The sequence below is a fragment of the Camelina sativa genome, chromosome 3 (genome assembly GCF_000633955.1).
Source record: "Camelina sativa cultivar DH55 chromosome 3, Cs, whole genome shotgun sequence".
Taxonomy (NCBI): domain Eukaryota; kingdom Viridiplantae; phylum Streptophyta; class Magnoliopsida; order Brassicales; family Brassicaceae; genus Camelina; species Camelina sativa.
Window position 1 is genome coordinate 2969326 of NC_025687.1, and position 14784 is coordinate 2984109.

A 14784-nucleotide genomic window follows, 5' to 3' on the forward strand; every position below is an offset into this window, starting at 1 on the left:
AAAAAAAAAAAAAAAAAAAAAAAACAAGAAAAATTCAGAAAAAAAAAAAAATGGAAAAAAAAACAAGGCGTGAAAATTCTGGAAATGATTTTTATCAGAAAAGTTTAATCAAAAACTTTGTCATTAGTCTCTTTAGCTAAAAAGTTATATATATTTAATTTGGTTTGGTTCAAATGATATCTAAAAATCTTTACGCTTGGATATTGTACAGACTAAATGCAGGAGTCGTTGTTTTGGTGGTATCTTAGCTCGTAGGACCCCCTCCAATATATTATTGTCTGATTTTTTTTAATTTTTTTGTATTGTTTTAACTTTTTATTCTTTCACTCGTTTTTCTTAATAATACGATGGTGAAACGAATATTATGTGGTGCTCGTAGAATCTCTCTCTCTCTCAGCCTTTTTCCCCTCCACTTCACTACATTTCTGATTCTCTCTTCAATTATTCTGAAACTTTTAATTTTTTTTGTTTCATAGATTTTTTGTTTAGCATGTTGAAAGAGTTGTTTATTTAACCATTAAATTCGAGATTACAAAACCTTTCTTCAATAATGTTAAGTTTTACCGACATGAGAAAATAGTGGTGCCATTTGTTTCCTTCTTCTTTTGTTTCTCTCCAATCAAATTGATTCACTGCTTTTTTCACCACTTACAAGATTCGACATTAGATCTCTTTGTTTCCCAAATTTTGTTTAAAAAATAATATTTCCTATATCTCTTAAAAGATTGATGTTTAGAAACTTTTACATATTTTAAGAAAATAATGATTTTTGAGTTTAAATATATTTTTTCTTTAACTAACGAGATATTATTTAATTTTAAACCAATAACAATTCAAAATTTTAAATATTTTTAATTATTATTTTTTGAAGTTTACAAAACATCAATTTTTGTGAAACAAAAAAATATCTCAAAATATCAATTTTTGTGAGACAGAACGAGTATAAAGTTGAAGTCATTGTCTACAACCACGCAATACCTTTTTTTTTATTTTCTCCATCGATCGTATAATTTAAGTTGACTTTTCTTTGTTAATCCCAATTTTCTCATTGGATCATAAAACCAAATATTGTTATTTTACACTTTATGAACCAGATAAAATATTTTATCCAAAAAAAAAGAAAAGATAGAGAAGATACGTATGGAAACAAAAAGTAGAGAGATGTGGACTCCTTTCATGTTAATTGGCATGACACCATATAAGATAGAAACCTAAAATTACTATTTCTTCTATTTCATAAAAATTGATGTTTTGAGATATTTTTTTGTCTCATAAATATTAATGTTTTGTAAATTTTAAGAAGTAATAATTGAAAATATTTAAATTTTTAAATTATTATTGGTTTAAAATTAAATAATATCTCTTTAATCAAAGAAAAAAATATATTTAAACTCAGTAATCATTATTTTCTTAAAATATGTCTAAACATTAATCTTTCACAAAGATTGTGAAAGAGAAGAGTAAAAGATTAGATGAATGTCATAAGAAAAAAAAAAAGGAAAAGCATTAGTGATTAGAGTCCCAAACACCACCTTTTAATACTACTACTTTTTTTTTTTTTGCGTCATTGTCATTTGTCATTTATCATCCAATAAAAAGATTTATTTATTTATCTATTATTTCACATTACTTTGACAAATGTCACACATCTTTTATTCCCGATCGCAGAGGCATCTTTTGAAAATTTAACAATTCTTTAAAGTTGGCTCCATGGTTGCTGCCCCAAGTCTTGATTGACGGTGACACATTAGTTCAATTCAAATAGTTGAGGAGATCGATCATAGATGCGGCATCTTAAATGATCGATCAAACCCTAAGACCGTTGTTATAGTTAAGAGAGACAATAGAATGCATATATTAGTAGTCGCATAAAATTAATTAATCCCATATTATTCCAGTTGATCCCCTGTATCGAGTACACAGTAAAATCTATTAATGCCAAAGGTGAAGCTAATGACATCTGTGACTCGCGTGGCAATCAACGGTCGCTATTCGATCTGGGGTACTTCGCGGTTCCCTTTTAAACAGTGCGGCACTTTATAAGTGGATGACGTTGTTTATAACATCCATTAGGTTTAGGACACGTGTTCAGAAACATTATTGCGAAGCACCATGGAGAGAGAGCGTAGTAAGGTAGACGGGACATCAAACTCTCGCAAACACCACGGCACCAATCCTCGACTCACCCTTTCTCAGTTCTCATCAAGCAAAAGGTCTTTGAATTGACTTCTCCACCTTTCTTTCTTTTGTTTTTCTTTGGTTTTATAATGGAAAAACAAAATTGTCACAAACGTTAACTACTTTCATATAATAATTAGTCGAATCAAAACCTTTTTCTAAACGTAATCCTTTTTCTAATATATGTAATTTATTGTTTATCTAATTCGTGTGGTTCACTGGCACCTGTTGGTCATTAGCTTAATCACATGCATCTTTGATGTGACTTTTGTGTCATATCATAGCTTTTTGAGTGATTGTGTTTTTTTTTTGTTTGTGTTCTTATACTTCTTCTGATTCACTTTATTTATATATCTATAAAAACATAATTTTAAATCATATGCCTAAATCAAATATCAACGTATGATCCGGTTCATTAGTTTTGTTTGACTGTTTTAACTTTTTTTTTGTGTGGAATGGTAAGTTTTTGGTTTGGTTGTCGTTAATAATAACACTTGCAAATTCTACTGTTACATTTGCTTTGTTTGTTTGTTGTGAGTAAAAAAATCTGTCATACTAGTACATAACCAAATTAAAGATGAATTGATGATTAGTTACGAATATTCATTTTTATTACCAAGTTTTAAGAGTCTAAAATATGTGGTGGAGACACGGTTCCGTCATTATGTTTTACGTTAAATAAATAAATAATTGAGATAGCGATATCCACTTTAATTTCTTTTGTAACATGATTATAAATGNCAGTGGCTACAATAGATCAGGCGGCGGCTCGAGATACTCCTCTGGTGGTTCTATGAACAGAGACGAGAACTTCGATCCTTCATCTGATGGCGTTGATGGGAAATTGAAAGAAGCTGCACTGTTATACAATGTGGACGAAGCCGATGGCTTGAAGGAGTACTCGTTTAGGCCCGATTTCAACTATAGAGGCGCTAATAACTTCCCTAGGGTATGGTTTCTTTGCAACTCTTGCTTAATTGATACTTGATTTCAAATGTGTTACTGAATCAATTTTATAGCAATCGTATCAAATTTGTTTTGTTGTCTAGTGCTGCATTTGTACTGTAAATTGGCAATCGAGTCTCAAGAGTATGATAGTTCTATTCTATTTTACAGTGGGTTTACTGAGGTGGTACGAGTCTAAATGTTTCCTTAATCGTTTCTTGTTTGCTTGTTGATCTTGAGACTTACACTAAGCATATGTTCTTTTGTTTTATGGCAGATGCAAAAGCAGTTGCAAAATCCTAGACAGAATAATAACAAGTCTGAGGTTACTACTGCGGAAGTTCTGAAGAATGCTGATTTCAGGGTGAGTGTAATTGTTTCACAAGTAGTGTAGCAGCACGTGTTTTGTGATTTTTAGGGGTTTTGCTGGGATGGGTAAATGAAAGATAGTTTCTGTTATTCCTTTGTGTGCTCACTCCTATGAAATGTGTTTTGTTGGACAGAACGTTAAGTTTCTGGCAAATTTCATCACCGAAGCTGGGATCATCATTAAGAGGAAGCAGGTCAAATTGGATGTTTCTTGATTTAGTCTAGCTTGGTTTATACGATACGTAAGGACGTTTTGCTAGTTCACATGATGAAATCCTCTTTATGTTGANGTGCCTAACGATGAAGCAAACCAAACTTTATTGCAATTATTTCCCAATACTGTGTACTGTGTAGTACATTATTGTCGACTTTGCCGAGAGCAACATGGGCAAGTTACAAATGGCAACTGACCTCTGTTGTGCTTTTTTGGTAGCCTTGGCCTTACATCAGACCATTATTTGTTTTTTTAAAGCACCCTAACCAAAAAAGCAACCAATGGGCCTTAGACAATAAAATTAAAAAACCAAGAGGCCTTACATCAGCCCATTATTTGTTTTACTGCAACTGTACTCTCTCTTCCGTCATCTTCGTGTCAGTGACTCTCCTCCTCCTCTGTCCTCAGCCAAAACCTCAGATCGGAAAAATTCGAAAAACCCTAAGTTTGGGAAAATGAGACTCGCCCGTTTCGCTATTCGTTCCGTTAACGATGTAACTCTCCTTCGACCATTTCGTCCCACCGTGTCTAGAAGCCTCTCGACCAACGCTAACGAAGGTAAGCACCATTTCTACGTTTTTTTTTTTTTTCCGTCACATTCTCAGATTGTAATCAGAAATAACCACGGAATCGAATCAAATCGAACTTGAGCAGATCCAAGACATAATCGATCTTCTTTTGACTCGCCGGACAATTTCGAATCGATGTTTGGTGATAACACTGGCAACGATGAGAAAAGCAGTGGTTTCTTCCAGCATCTCGGTAAGGCGGAGAGAGATAAGCGCGATTTCAGTGGCTACAATAGATCAGGCGGCGGCTCGAGATACTCCTCTGGTGGTTCTATGAACAGAGACGAGAACTTCGATCCTTCATCTGATGGCGTTGATGGGAAATTGAAAGAAGCTGCACTGTTATACAATGTGGACGAAGCCGATGGCTTGAAGGAGTACTCGTTTAGGCCCGATTTCAACTATAGAGGCGCTAATAACTTCCCTAGGGTATGGTTTCTTTGCAACTCTTGCTTAATTGATACTTGATTTCAAATGTGTTACTGAATCAATTTTATAGCAATCGTATCAAATTTGTTTTGTTGTCTAGTGCTGCATTTGTACTGTAAATTGGCAATCGAGTCTCAAGAGTATGATAGTTCTATTCTATTTTACAGTGGGTTTACTGAGGTGGTACGAGTCTAAATGTTTCCTTAATCGTTTCTTGTTTGCTTGTTGATCTTGAGACTTACACTAAGCATATGTTCTTTTGTTTTATGGCAGATGCAAAAGCAGTTGCAAAATCCTAGACAGAATAATAACAAGTCTGAGGTTACTACTGCGGAAGTTCTGAAGAATGCTGATTTCAGGGTGAGTGTAATTGTTTCACAAGTAGTGTAGCAGCACGTGTTTTGTGATTTTTAGGGGTTTTGCTGGGATGGGTAAATGAAAGATAGTTTCTGTTATTCCTTTGTGTGCTCACTCCTATGAAATGTGTTTTGTTGGACAGAACGTTAAGTTTCTGGCAAATTTCATCACCGAAGCTGGGATCATCATTAAGAGGAAGCAGGTCAAATTGGATGTTTCTTGATTTAGTCTAGCTTGGTTTATACGATACGTAAGGACGTTTTGCTAGTTCACATGATGAAATCCTCTTTATGTTGATATCTTTCACAGACTGGCATTAGCGCAAAGGCACAAAGGAAGATTGCTAGAGAGATCAAAACAGCCCGTGCGTTTGGGCTGATGCCTTTCACCACAATGGGTACCAAGGCATTTCAGTTTGGGAAAACCATGGAGAACAGAGACCAAGATTTCGAGTATGAAGCGCCTTATGATGATGATGATGAGTTTGATGAGGGAAATGCTTGAATCCCAAGGATTGTGTTTTGGGTCAGTTTTCATTTCCGTGGTTTTGGTCAATATATGGAATAAATCCGTTGTTACCATGTTGAGAATACGTGATTGGCTGCATGCTGATTTCAGGGCGAGTGTAATAGCTACTCTTCAGTTTTCACATTGTTCTCCTCCCCATACTAAAGGATTAGGATTTGTATCTTATGCCTCTAGTTTGTTACTTTTGAAGATTTGAGTCAGACTGATTGTTTATCCGTGTGTCCAATTCAAGCATCACACCGTGTAACTGTAAGATTGCGGTTTCTTTATTCTATAAATCAAGTCGTAATCAATTATCATCTCGTTCTACAGCTGATAAACACACACTTATGTCAAAAGAAAGAAAGGATACACCCAAAAATTTATGTTCCAGAAAAGACAACTCATCTGGAACCCCTCTCTGTTCTGGTCATCTCCATGTATCTAACATTTTCAATTGTTTTCTTCTTCTGTTGGATCAACCTCTCAAGCCTATTCCTATCTGCATCTGGAAGTTTACATGGTTGATCCAGAGAAGGTGCTACGACTCTGGATCTTTCGAGTAGTTCCCTCTCTTTTTGTTCTGCAAAGCAAAGCAATGATCCTGCACAGACTTCATTAGCGGAAGCCGGCTTCTCTGGTTTGAATTTCTGAAGTTTTGAGTACTCGCTGATGAGATGAAACATGTAGTCGTAAATCCGATTCATGCTAATGCTTTCCATATATTCTTGTCCTCTTTTTCCTATTTTTTCAGCCTGTAAAAAGGAAACACCTTAGGAACTTGAATGCGTATCTGCTAATATTGATATTTCGACGAAAATTGTGGAATATATTATTACATCAGAGGGGTTGGCATTGCCCCAATCAACAGCATATTTGATGGACCGACACAGATCAGTGGGAGAGACAGGCCAGTAGTTTTCCTTGGGAAGGAGGCCTCTGCTGAAGAAATCTTCATACTCAGGTGAGATTATGAGTGTCATGGAACCACATGATAGGATATACTTTAGGGAAACGGACCAAGCGTAACCCTCTGCATATATTTTGTACCTAATAGTGATACAATGAATTCCAACCATATTAGATCTTTGTCATATACAAATGCATAACTTGAGGGGGTTGCTCTTAGGACATACCGGTGATTGCATTGGTTGGAGAGCTTAGATTGTTCAAAACCACCTTTTGCTTCTTCTGCCCAGTCCTGTATTTTTAAAACACAATCAGCATGACTCCCATCCAGGTTAAACTATTCTATTAGGTCTGTAAGCAAAAGCGAACCTGGCGCATAATCTGTGCTCCCCATAACCTTGAATGGTTGCATTTCATGAGATCCAATCTTACAGGCGATACAACATCGGGATTGCCTTTCCAGTAAGCTCTAGGTTGCTTGCTTTCCCAGCTACGTCTTCTAGACCCTTGCTTTATATCCCCAAACTCTTCTTCCCACGGCCTGAGATTTGTCTCCGACCTTCATCACAACACTCGGAATCAGGCAAAAGCCCGAGTAGAGTAACAACTTATGGGTCTAAATAATGGAAAAGAGATTATAATATGTATACCAACCCCAGAAGGACCAATCCGGAAAAGGAATGTCCAAATGAGCTTCATTGGTGCAATATCGAAAAAGCGGAACTGGAAAGGACTGGTGCTCGGTCCGGTTGATGATGGGTTTGTCCATGCAATCAAACATCATGTCAACGTCAGGAACCATCCCAGGATACTTGTTGAGCAGTTGAAGAATCCCCCAGATGGTGAACATCATTCTGCTCTGCACACACGCGTAGTAAAGATCAACGTATAGCTTTCCCGATAGTATCAACACTCGAAACGCAGCGTTTGCTTTAGCCCTCTTCACGTGCTCTTTAGTCACCCCAGTCTTTGCCCATGGCTCTAAGTCCCGGTGAATCCACCTGGCTTTTCACCAAATCAATGATAATCAACCAAAAGCTTTGATTCTTATTCTGCTTAGCAATGAAATTGGTTCAGTTTCAGACTCTAACCTGAAGAAGTCTGGGCATTGCGGTTGATGGGCTGGACGACCCGACCCGGAATCCGGCAGGAGACTCTTTGGTTGAACGACGGCGTTGTACGGACATGAGAAGTAGGAGCATTGGAGGATTCGGTAAGCCTGTGAATGTTTGGTAGCTTCGTTGAAAGATTTGCGTGGAAAAATGTGCCACGGTGTCGGTTCCAAGTTATGTCCGGCTAGAGTTTTCGTCTGAGCTACAAAGTCATCAACCTGTTCGACAAAATTACCCAGTGAGAAGAAGACAAATAACAATCCTTTAAAAGTAAATAAAAAGCAGTCACGTGTGGTTTGTTCTTACGATCACAGAGAAGCAATAAATAAAAGCTAGTAATATTTATGATTGGATCCATCAATCACGGAGAAAACAATTACTAACATAAATTTTACAGTATCAATGTATGATTCTGTCAGATCCAAAATAGGTAAATGAGGAAAGTAAATTGCAGAGTTTTTAATATCAAATTACTGAATGGAAAAAGAGACCTTGTAGAGAAGAAGAGCGGTGAAAGAGAAGAAGGAGAGAGCAAGAACACATAGAAGGAGATATGAAGGTGTACGATGAGAGCTTTTGTGAGGAAGACGAAGACGGAGACGAAGACCCATTTTTTTTTTTCTCTTCTCTTCTTTTTCTTTGTTTTCTTCTTCCTTCTGCACAACTTTTTTTCTTCTACTTTTCTTCCATTTTTTTAGTTTTTTTTTTGTGTGTGATTTTAATGGCCTCTCGAAGAAAAATAAATATTCTCCGGATTTAGTGGGATAATATATACAGTGCGCCGCTCGACGCGGAGGTTCACTTTTCTCTTTTCAAATTACAATCAAGTTTGTTTCTATTTTAATTTTACCAATTTATTTTTCTTTGTTTTTCTTTTTAATCTTTGACATAATTACAAAAAAAAAAAGTAGAAGAAAAGGATCTACTATTTATTTTTATTTATTTTAACAGAAGAATCTATTATTATTCAGAGATTCTTATGCATTTTGCCATTTCTTCACTCAAATCTTATGAATGTGTCATTTTCACTTAAATTTTATAGATTTGCCATTTTTTTTTTTTGTTAAAATACATATTGCATATCAAATACTGAATCCTAAAAAAAAATGGAGCCAATAAAACCCAAACATAATGTATTAAATTGAGTTTTAAAATCTTCAAAATGACAAATCTAAAAAATTTAAGGTGAAATGGCAAAAACTATAAATGCCATTAAAAATTAACTCTCATTATTTATCGGTAATATTTATTAACTAAAAGTTCACCCACATGGCCTTGTCCCTCATTTATCAAGTTTGGCGAGATTAGGAAAGAGTAGACTTTTGTAATTGGTGAAAAAGTGAAAGCAGAGGGAGCTCGTGGTATGTAAAAGAAACACAATTACATGATGCTATGCTATGTAATGGGATTATATTTGGTGTTTGGTATGTATGTGATTTAGCTCTGTAAAGACATGTCTCATGTAATGTTGGAACACAAATTACATGATGGAAGTTAACTTTATGGTGTCTTGTCTTCTTACCCATCAAACTATCAAAGTGTCTTTAATTTGGCCATTACGTCTTCCTTGTATATAAAAAGTTAACACATGTGTTCGATGCAAAACATAACAAGCCAAAAGAGATCCATCCTTCTTCGTTTCATGTACTTTTTTTTTTTCTCTTTATTTCTTCGTTTTTATATTGTGCTTAAACTAAAAAATGGCAGCTCTTAGCTTGGAGTTGGTTAAGAAGATCCACGGATGCACCGACGCAGTAGTGGAATCCGCATGCCTTTACCTGATGTTTACTGATGATTACATCGTTTGGAACACAATGATTATGAACGAGATTTGAGTATTAAGGGATTAAGACAGATATCTAATATATTTATATAAGTTTCTTGTTTATATTTCTATTTATCTTAGCTTAGAAGCATAGTTTTTGTCTCTGAATATAATTATTACATTTACATTTGTAATATATCTTGGTTTCGAAAACCTAGGTCTAATGGTTCTTTTATCTATTTTTGCATAAGGATACATATTAGTATCACAAGAAGCCTCCATTCATTCCAATTTCCAAACATATGGAGATGGAGGCCATATTCTTTGATCCATTACATGCTAAGTATATACTTTTTTCACACCATATATGCATCTAAGTAAAGTGATTTCATGAGAAGGCCACATACATTTACATATGATCCATTTCACTAATTACAGATTTCAGTAGCTTCCAATATAGTTGTTGGTCCGTTCACTGGGACTGGTCCTGGTCGTTAGAGACGGCCTCATAGTGACTATAGTGTTTTCGTCTGCTCCTGCTTCCAGTGCAGCCATCCCTGCTTCCAGAAACTTCTCAACAGCGTCCTCTGCGTACTTGTTGCCTTCACTTACAGTCATGTTCTTCCCAATGTCTGGATATGAGTTTAGAAGATGGTCTCCAACTAGTTGGGAAGCGAGTTGGATCAGCTCCACCTGGAATTCTGAGAGCTTTGAGTCTTCCCTCGCTCCCTGTGGCCTCAGCAATTGTGTCACTTCCGGTAGTTTCTCTGTTGGATTGTCATCAAGGTCAAAAATTGATGAAACCGATCTGATGTATAAGTATTTTTCCAATATTCTTGTTTCGGATTCAGAAGCAAGTTCTTATTTCTTTGACACGACCTAACACACTAATATACCTACTAAATTCATCACTCATAGTTCTCACCTGTATCAACAACACACAAGGCGTATCTTTCAACTAGTATCATACTCAATCAACATACAAGGTGTATCTTTCAACCTTATTTTGGTTATTACTTAATGTGAGGCTTCAGAGAAACAAAAACTAAGATCAGGTATAATGGACTGAGAAATATAGGTAGAGAATGAAACAGACCTGGACAATCTTGGCGAGGAGAATCTCGGATACGGAAGTACTTCTCAAATGTACCAGCCCATGCATCTCTCTTAGTGAGGAAGTGCGACTTTAGGTTGAAGAGTTTCTTGACAGTTGCGGGTATAGAAGAATGCTCATACTGTGAATTTGGTGTTGGACCATCAGGTTCATGTATCACTGCAATGAAAAGGAATCCGAAACTAGTCTTAACAAAATCACAAAGACTAGTCCAGGGAGCTAAGAAATGTATATAAAGCTTTGCATTCCCTCAAGCTCAATATAAACATATAATCATCAAAGCAGAACCTCAAAATTGTAAGAGCAATGGTTTAATCAACAATGGTACGAGTTTAACAGATCACATACCAGTGCCCTTCTCGATCCAGGGAGAAATGAGAAAGGTAGGGACCCGAACGCCCAAACGATCAAACCCGAAGTAAAACGGGTCAGGTCCAATGATACCATCAGGGTTAGGCACACCTTTAACAGGCGTGGGAACATGGTCATAAAACCCACCGTGCTCGTCATAAGTAATAAGCAAAGCCATCTCTTCCCACTGTGGACTGCTCCGTAACGTCTCATAGACTTCCTTAACAAACCGTTGACCCAACGCCACATCATGCGACGGGTGATCATCGTTAGCCGGAAAAAGATCGACATCGAAGTACCTCTGCTCCACAACGGAATAGTTAGGAAGCTTCCCTAGCTTGGCATGGAGCTTGAATTTAAGCGCGTAGCTATGAAACTTCACCAGATGCTTAATCCTACGAAGGGATTTGAAGAAGAAGGTAGCAGGGATGTTTTGGTAATAGATCCCAAAACTGAGTCCGTTCTCGTCTAACGAATCAAAGATGGTTTTTTGAGGAAACCCTTTAACGAGATCTTTCTTGACGTTGCTTGAGCAGCCATGAGAAGTAGCTGAGTGAACGTAGAACCGATTCGGCTGTGTCGAGGTAGGTACAGAAGCGAACCATCGATCGAACACACCGAACTCGTTAGCCAACTCGGAGTAAACAGGTAAGACCTCGGGTTTGAATCCGCTCATGACGTTTTTAGCCATCCCGGGCTCCATACTCTCCGATTGCTGTGCGAACCCGTTCATAGTCGGGTCGCCCGATGTATCGTTAGACCCGAAAATCTGTTCTCGGATCGCTTGGAAGGAATGACCCGGATCCATGTCAACGAAGACGGCGTCGTTGGAGACGAAGATCTTCTCGGAGTTTGGATCGGAGACGTTGAGTGGGTTTGATTCTTGACCGGTTAATCCGTCGATATCGGGTCGGGTCGATTTGAGCCAGCCGAGGATGTGATCGAAGGAGCGATTCTCCATGACTACAACGACTATGGTCTTGATTGGTCCTCTGATCTTGTGGGGTTTATTGAATTCGAGAGATTGAGACGAAATTAGTAAGTAGCAGAAGAGAATAACAGTGGCGGATACTCGTCGGGAAGCCATATTTCCGGTGATCCAGACCCGGAAAAAGGGGCGATGCACTGTCGAAGATTCGGCGGAGTAGAATTGCTAGCTAGGGTTTACGAGAGAGGAGAAAAAAGGCATATAGAGTACTTGAAGATTAACAATGGAGATATAGAGACACCGCAGAAAGATTTAAGAGCAATGAGAAGCCGAGAGAAGTACCCTTTTGATTTAAACTTTCCTATTCAAACAAAAAAAATATATCATAAAAGTAGGTTTGACTTTGGTTCTAGATAATCCCATAAGTCAAAGACGCAAATTGATGTTATATCAACTTAGATTTTTTTGTTTTGTTTTGTTTTTTTTTGGTAGAAAGAATTTTTGTGTTTTGTTTAAACTTTAAAGCGATTAAACGATATAATTGCAGTAAATATTTGCAAACGTTGATAAATAACTATATATCGTAATTATGTTTAGTTTATTCCTTGAGTGTTGACATGATTTTGCCTGTTTAAAGACATCATGTTTATTTGAATATGTGCCTAAATAAAAAGTATATATTTTTTGCAGTATTATTGTTGCTAACCTTTGACTTCTTACTAATCTACCAATTGCTCTCTTTTTTTTAAAAAATGGTTAGAAAGCGAAGAATTTATCTGAATGCGTAGAACACAAAGTAATAGGTGCAAGTTTGCAACTACTAACAAACACATTGGACTCTATTGCGCATGGCATCATACACATATCTGAGTAGAGTGTTCTATAGTCTATAGAACAGAGTAAACTAAGATAGCAAATACTAACTAAACTGCTCCACTTTTGTATGCTCAACAAGGATTTCTTGGTCCAAAACAGTATATTAAGAAAACACTTTATTTTTGAGCCAAAAAGTTTGACAGTAAAAACTTAAATATTAATATATCTCTTGTTTGTTTATACCTTTATCAAGTGTCTTTCATTTTCTTCAACAGACAAATCATTAAAAGAAAAAAGTATAGAGATGAAGACATGCAGAACTAATATTCATCTCACTACCGGAGACAGGTCACCTTCTCTCGACCATCGAATTTGGAAAACGTCTGCTCACTCTTGACCATCGAATCTCCATGATTACTATCCTCTCCATGTCTCTTTATGATTACAATCCTCTCCATGAATCTATATGATTACAATCCTCTCCATGAATCTCCCATACGCTCCTCACGTTCGATTGCATGAAGCCAAGGGTATTTTAATCAATTCGTTTATAGAGGTCGAGCCTTACGCTGCTGAACATTTTTCTCGAGGGCGAGATTACCCTCACGTGTATCCTGTTGGACCGGTTCTTAACTTAACAGGCCGTACAAATATGGGTCTTGCTTCGGCCCAATACGAAGAGATAATGAGTTGGCTTGATGAGCAACCGGACTCGTCGGTTTTGTTCTTGTGTTTTGGGAACATGGGAGTCTTCCCTGCACCTCAGATCACAGAGATTGTTCACGCGCTTCAGCTCGTCGAGGTTAGGTTCATCTGGGCGATCCGTACGATACGAACATGGCAGGAGATGGCGACCCTCGTGAGCTGATTCCAGAAGGATTCGTTGATCGAACAATGGGCCGTGGAATTGTATGTAGTTGGGCTCCACAAGTTGATATCTTGGCTCATAAGGCAACAAGTGGATTTGTGTCTCACTGTGGGTGGGATTCTGTACAAGAAAGTCTATGGTACGGTGTACTAATTGCCACGTGGCCGATGTATGCGGAGAATCAGCTGAACGCGTTCGAGATTGTGAAGGAGCTGGGCTTAGCCGTGGAGATAAGGCTTGATTACGTGGCGGATGATGGAATTTAGAGAAATTTATTTTGACAAGGACTGTTTTACAATTACACACAACTGATGTATCACAGTCACAGACTCGCACGACACAATTGGAAAGAGTGGACACTGGACACACACACAAACAACTAACCAATAACAACACTTCCTCGTTTGTTGTGTGCTTTCTCTCACTCACTTTCTCTTTTGAACCAAACAACTCTCTCAACCCGAAGAAGAAGAAAAAGAGAGAGAGAGATGGTGAAGAAGAAAACAGAGCTGATCTTCATTCCAGTTCCATCCACAGGTNCAGGTCACCTTCTCTCGACCATCGAATTTGGAAAACGTCTGCTCACTCTTGACCATCGAATCTCCATGATTACTATCCTCTCCATGTCTCTTTATGATTACAATCCTCTCCATGAATCTATATGATTACAATCCTCTCCATGAATCTCCCATACGCTCCTCACGTTCGATTGCATGAAGCCAAGGGTATTTTAATCAATTCGTTTATAGAGGTCGAGCCTTACGCTGCTGAACATTTTTCTCGAGGGCGAGATTACCCTCACGTGTATCCTGTTGGACCGGTTCTTAACTTAACAGGCCGTACAAATATGGGTCTTGCTTCGGCCCAATACGAAGAGATAATGAGTTGGCTTGATGAGCAACCGGACTCGTCGGTTTTGTTCTTGTGTTTTGGGAACATGGGAGTCTTCCCTGCACCTCAGATCACAGAGATTGTTCACGCGCTTCAGCTCGTCGAGGTTAGGTTCATCTGGGCGATCCGTACGATACGAACATGGCAGGAGATGGCGACCCTCGTGAGCTGATTCCAGAAGGATTCGTTGATCGAACAATGGGCCGTGGAATTGTATGTAGTTGGGCTCCACAAGTTGATATCTTGGCTCATAAGGCAACAAGTGGATTTGTGTCTCACTGTGGGTGGGATTCTGTACAAGAAAGTCTATGGTACGGTGTACTAATTGCCACGTGGCCGATGTATGCGGAGAATCAGCTGAACGCGTTCGAGATTGTGAAGGAGCTGGGCTTAGCCGTGGAGATAAGGCTTGATTACGTGGCGGATGATGGAATTTAGAGAAATTTATTTTGACAAGGACTG

The 14784-nt window shown here is 37.8% G+C and overlaps 4 protein-coding genes and 2 pseudogenes across 4 annotated transcripts; 4 read left to right on the plus strand and 2 right to left on the minus strand.

Moving 5' to 3' along the window:
- On the plus strand, window positions 2906-3707 carry LOC104778596. Its single transcript, XM_010503048.2, has 3 exons — window positions 2906-3127; window positions 3401-3487; window positions 3627-3707. Exons 1-3 carry the CDS (start codon window positions 2906-2908, stop codon window positions 3705-3707), a joined length of 390 nt encoding a protein of 129 aa, XP_010501350.1.
- Window positions 4057-5802, plus strand: LOC104765241. The gene is made up of 5 exons (XM_010488928.2): window positions 4057-4264; window positions 4361-4704; window positions 4978-5064; window positions 5204-5263; window positions 5371-5802. Exons 1-5 carry the CDS (start codon window positions 4162-4164, stop codon window positions 5563-5565), a joined length of 789 nt encoding a protein of 262 aa, XP_010487230.1. The 5' UTR covers window positions 4057-4161; the 3' UTR covers window positions 5566-5802.
- On the minus strand, window positions 5834-8289 carry LOC104765250 (O-glucosyltransferase rumi homolog). The gene is made up of 7 exons (XM_010488937.1): window positions 8081-8289; window positions 7569-7807; window positions 7128-7478; window positions 6847-7036; window positions 6705-6769; window positions 6408-6618; window positions 5834-6323 (listed from the first exon to the last, which is right to left on the minus strand). Exons 1-7 carry the CDS (start codon window positions 8198-8200, stop codon window positions 5973-5975), a joined length of 1527 nt encoding a protein of 508 aa, XP_010487239.1. The 5' UTR covers window positions 8201-8289; the 3' UTR covers window positions 5834-5972.
- LOC104765258 (non-specific phospholipase C1-like) lies at window positions 9570-12107 on the minus strand. The gene is made up of 3 exons (XM_010488947.1): window positions 10817-12107; window positions 10451-10627; window positions 9570-10121 (listed from the first exon to the last, which is right to left on the minus strand). Exons 1-3 carry the CDS (start codon window positions 11904-11906, stop codon window positions 9796-9798), a joined length of 1593 nt encoding a protein of 530 aa, XP_010487249.1. The 5' UTR covers window positions 11907-12107; the 3' UTR covers window positions 9570-9795.
- LOC109130210 lies at window positions 13048-13697 on the plus strand (annotated as a pseudogene).
- Window positions 14111-14760, plus strand: LOC109130211 (annotated as a pseudogene).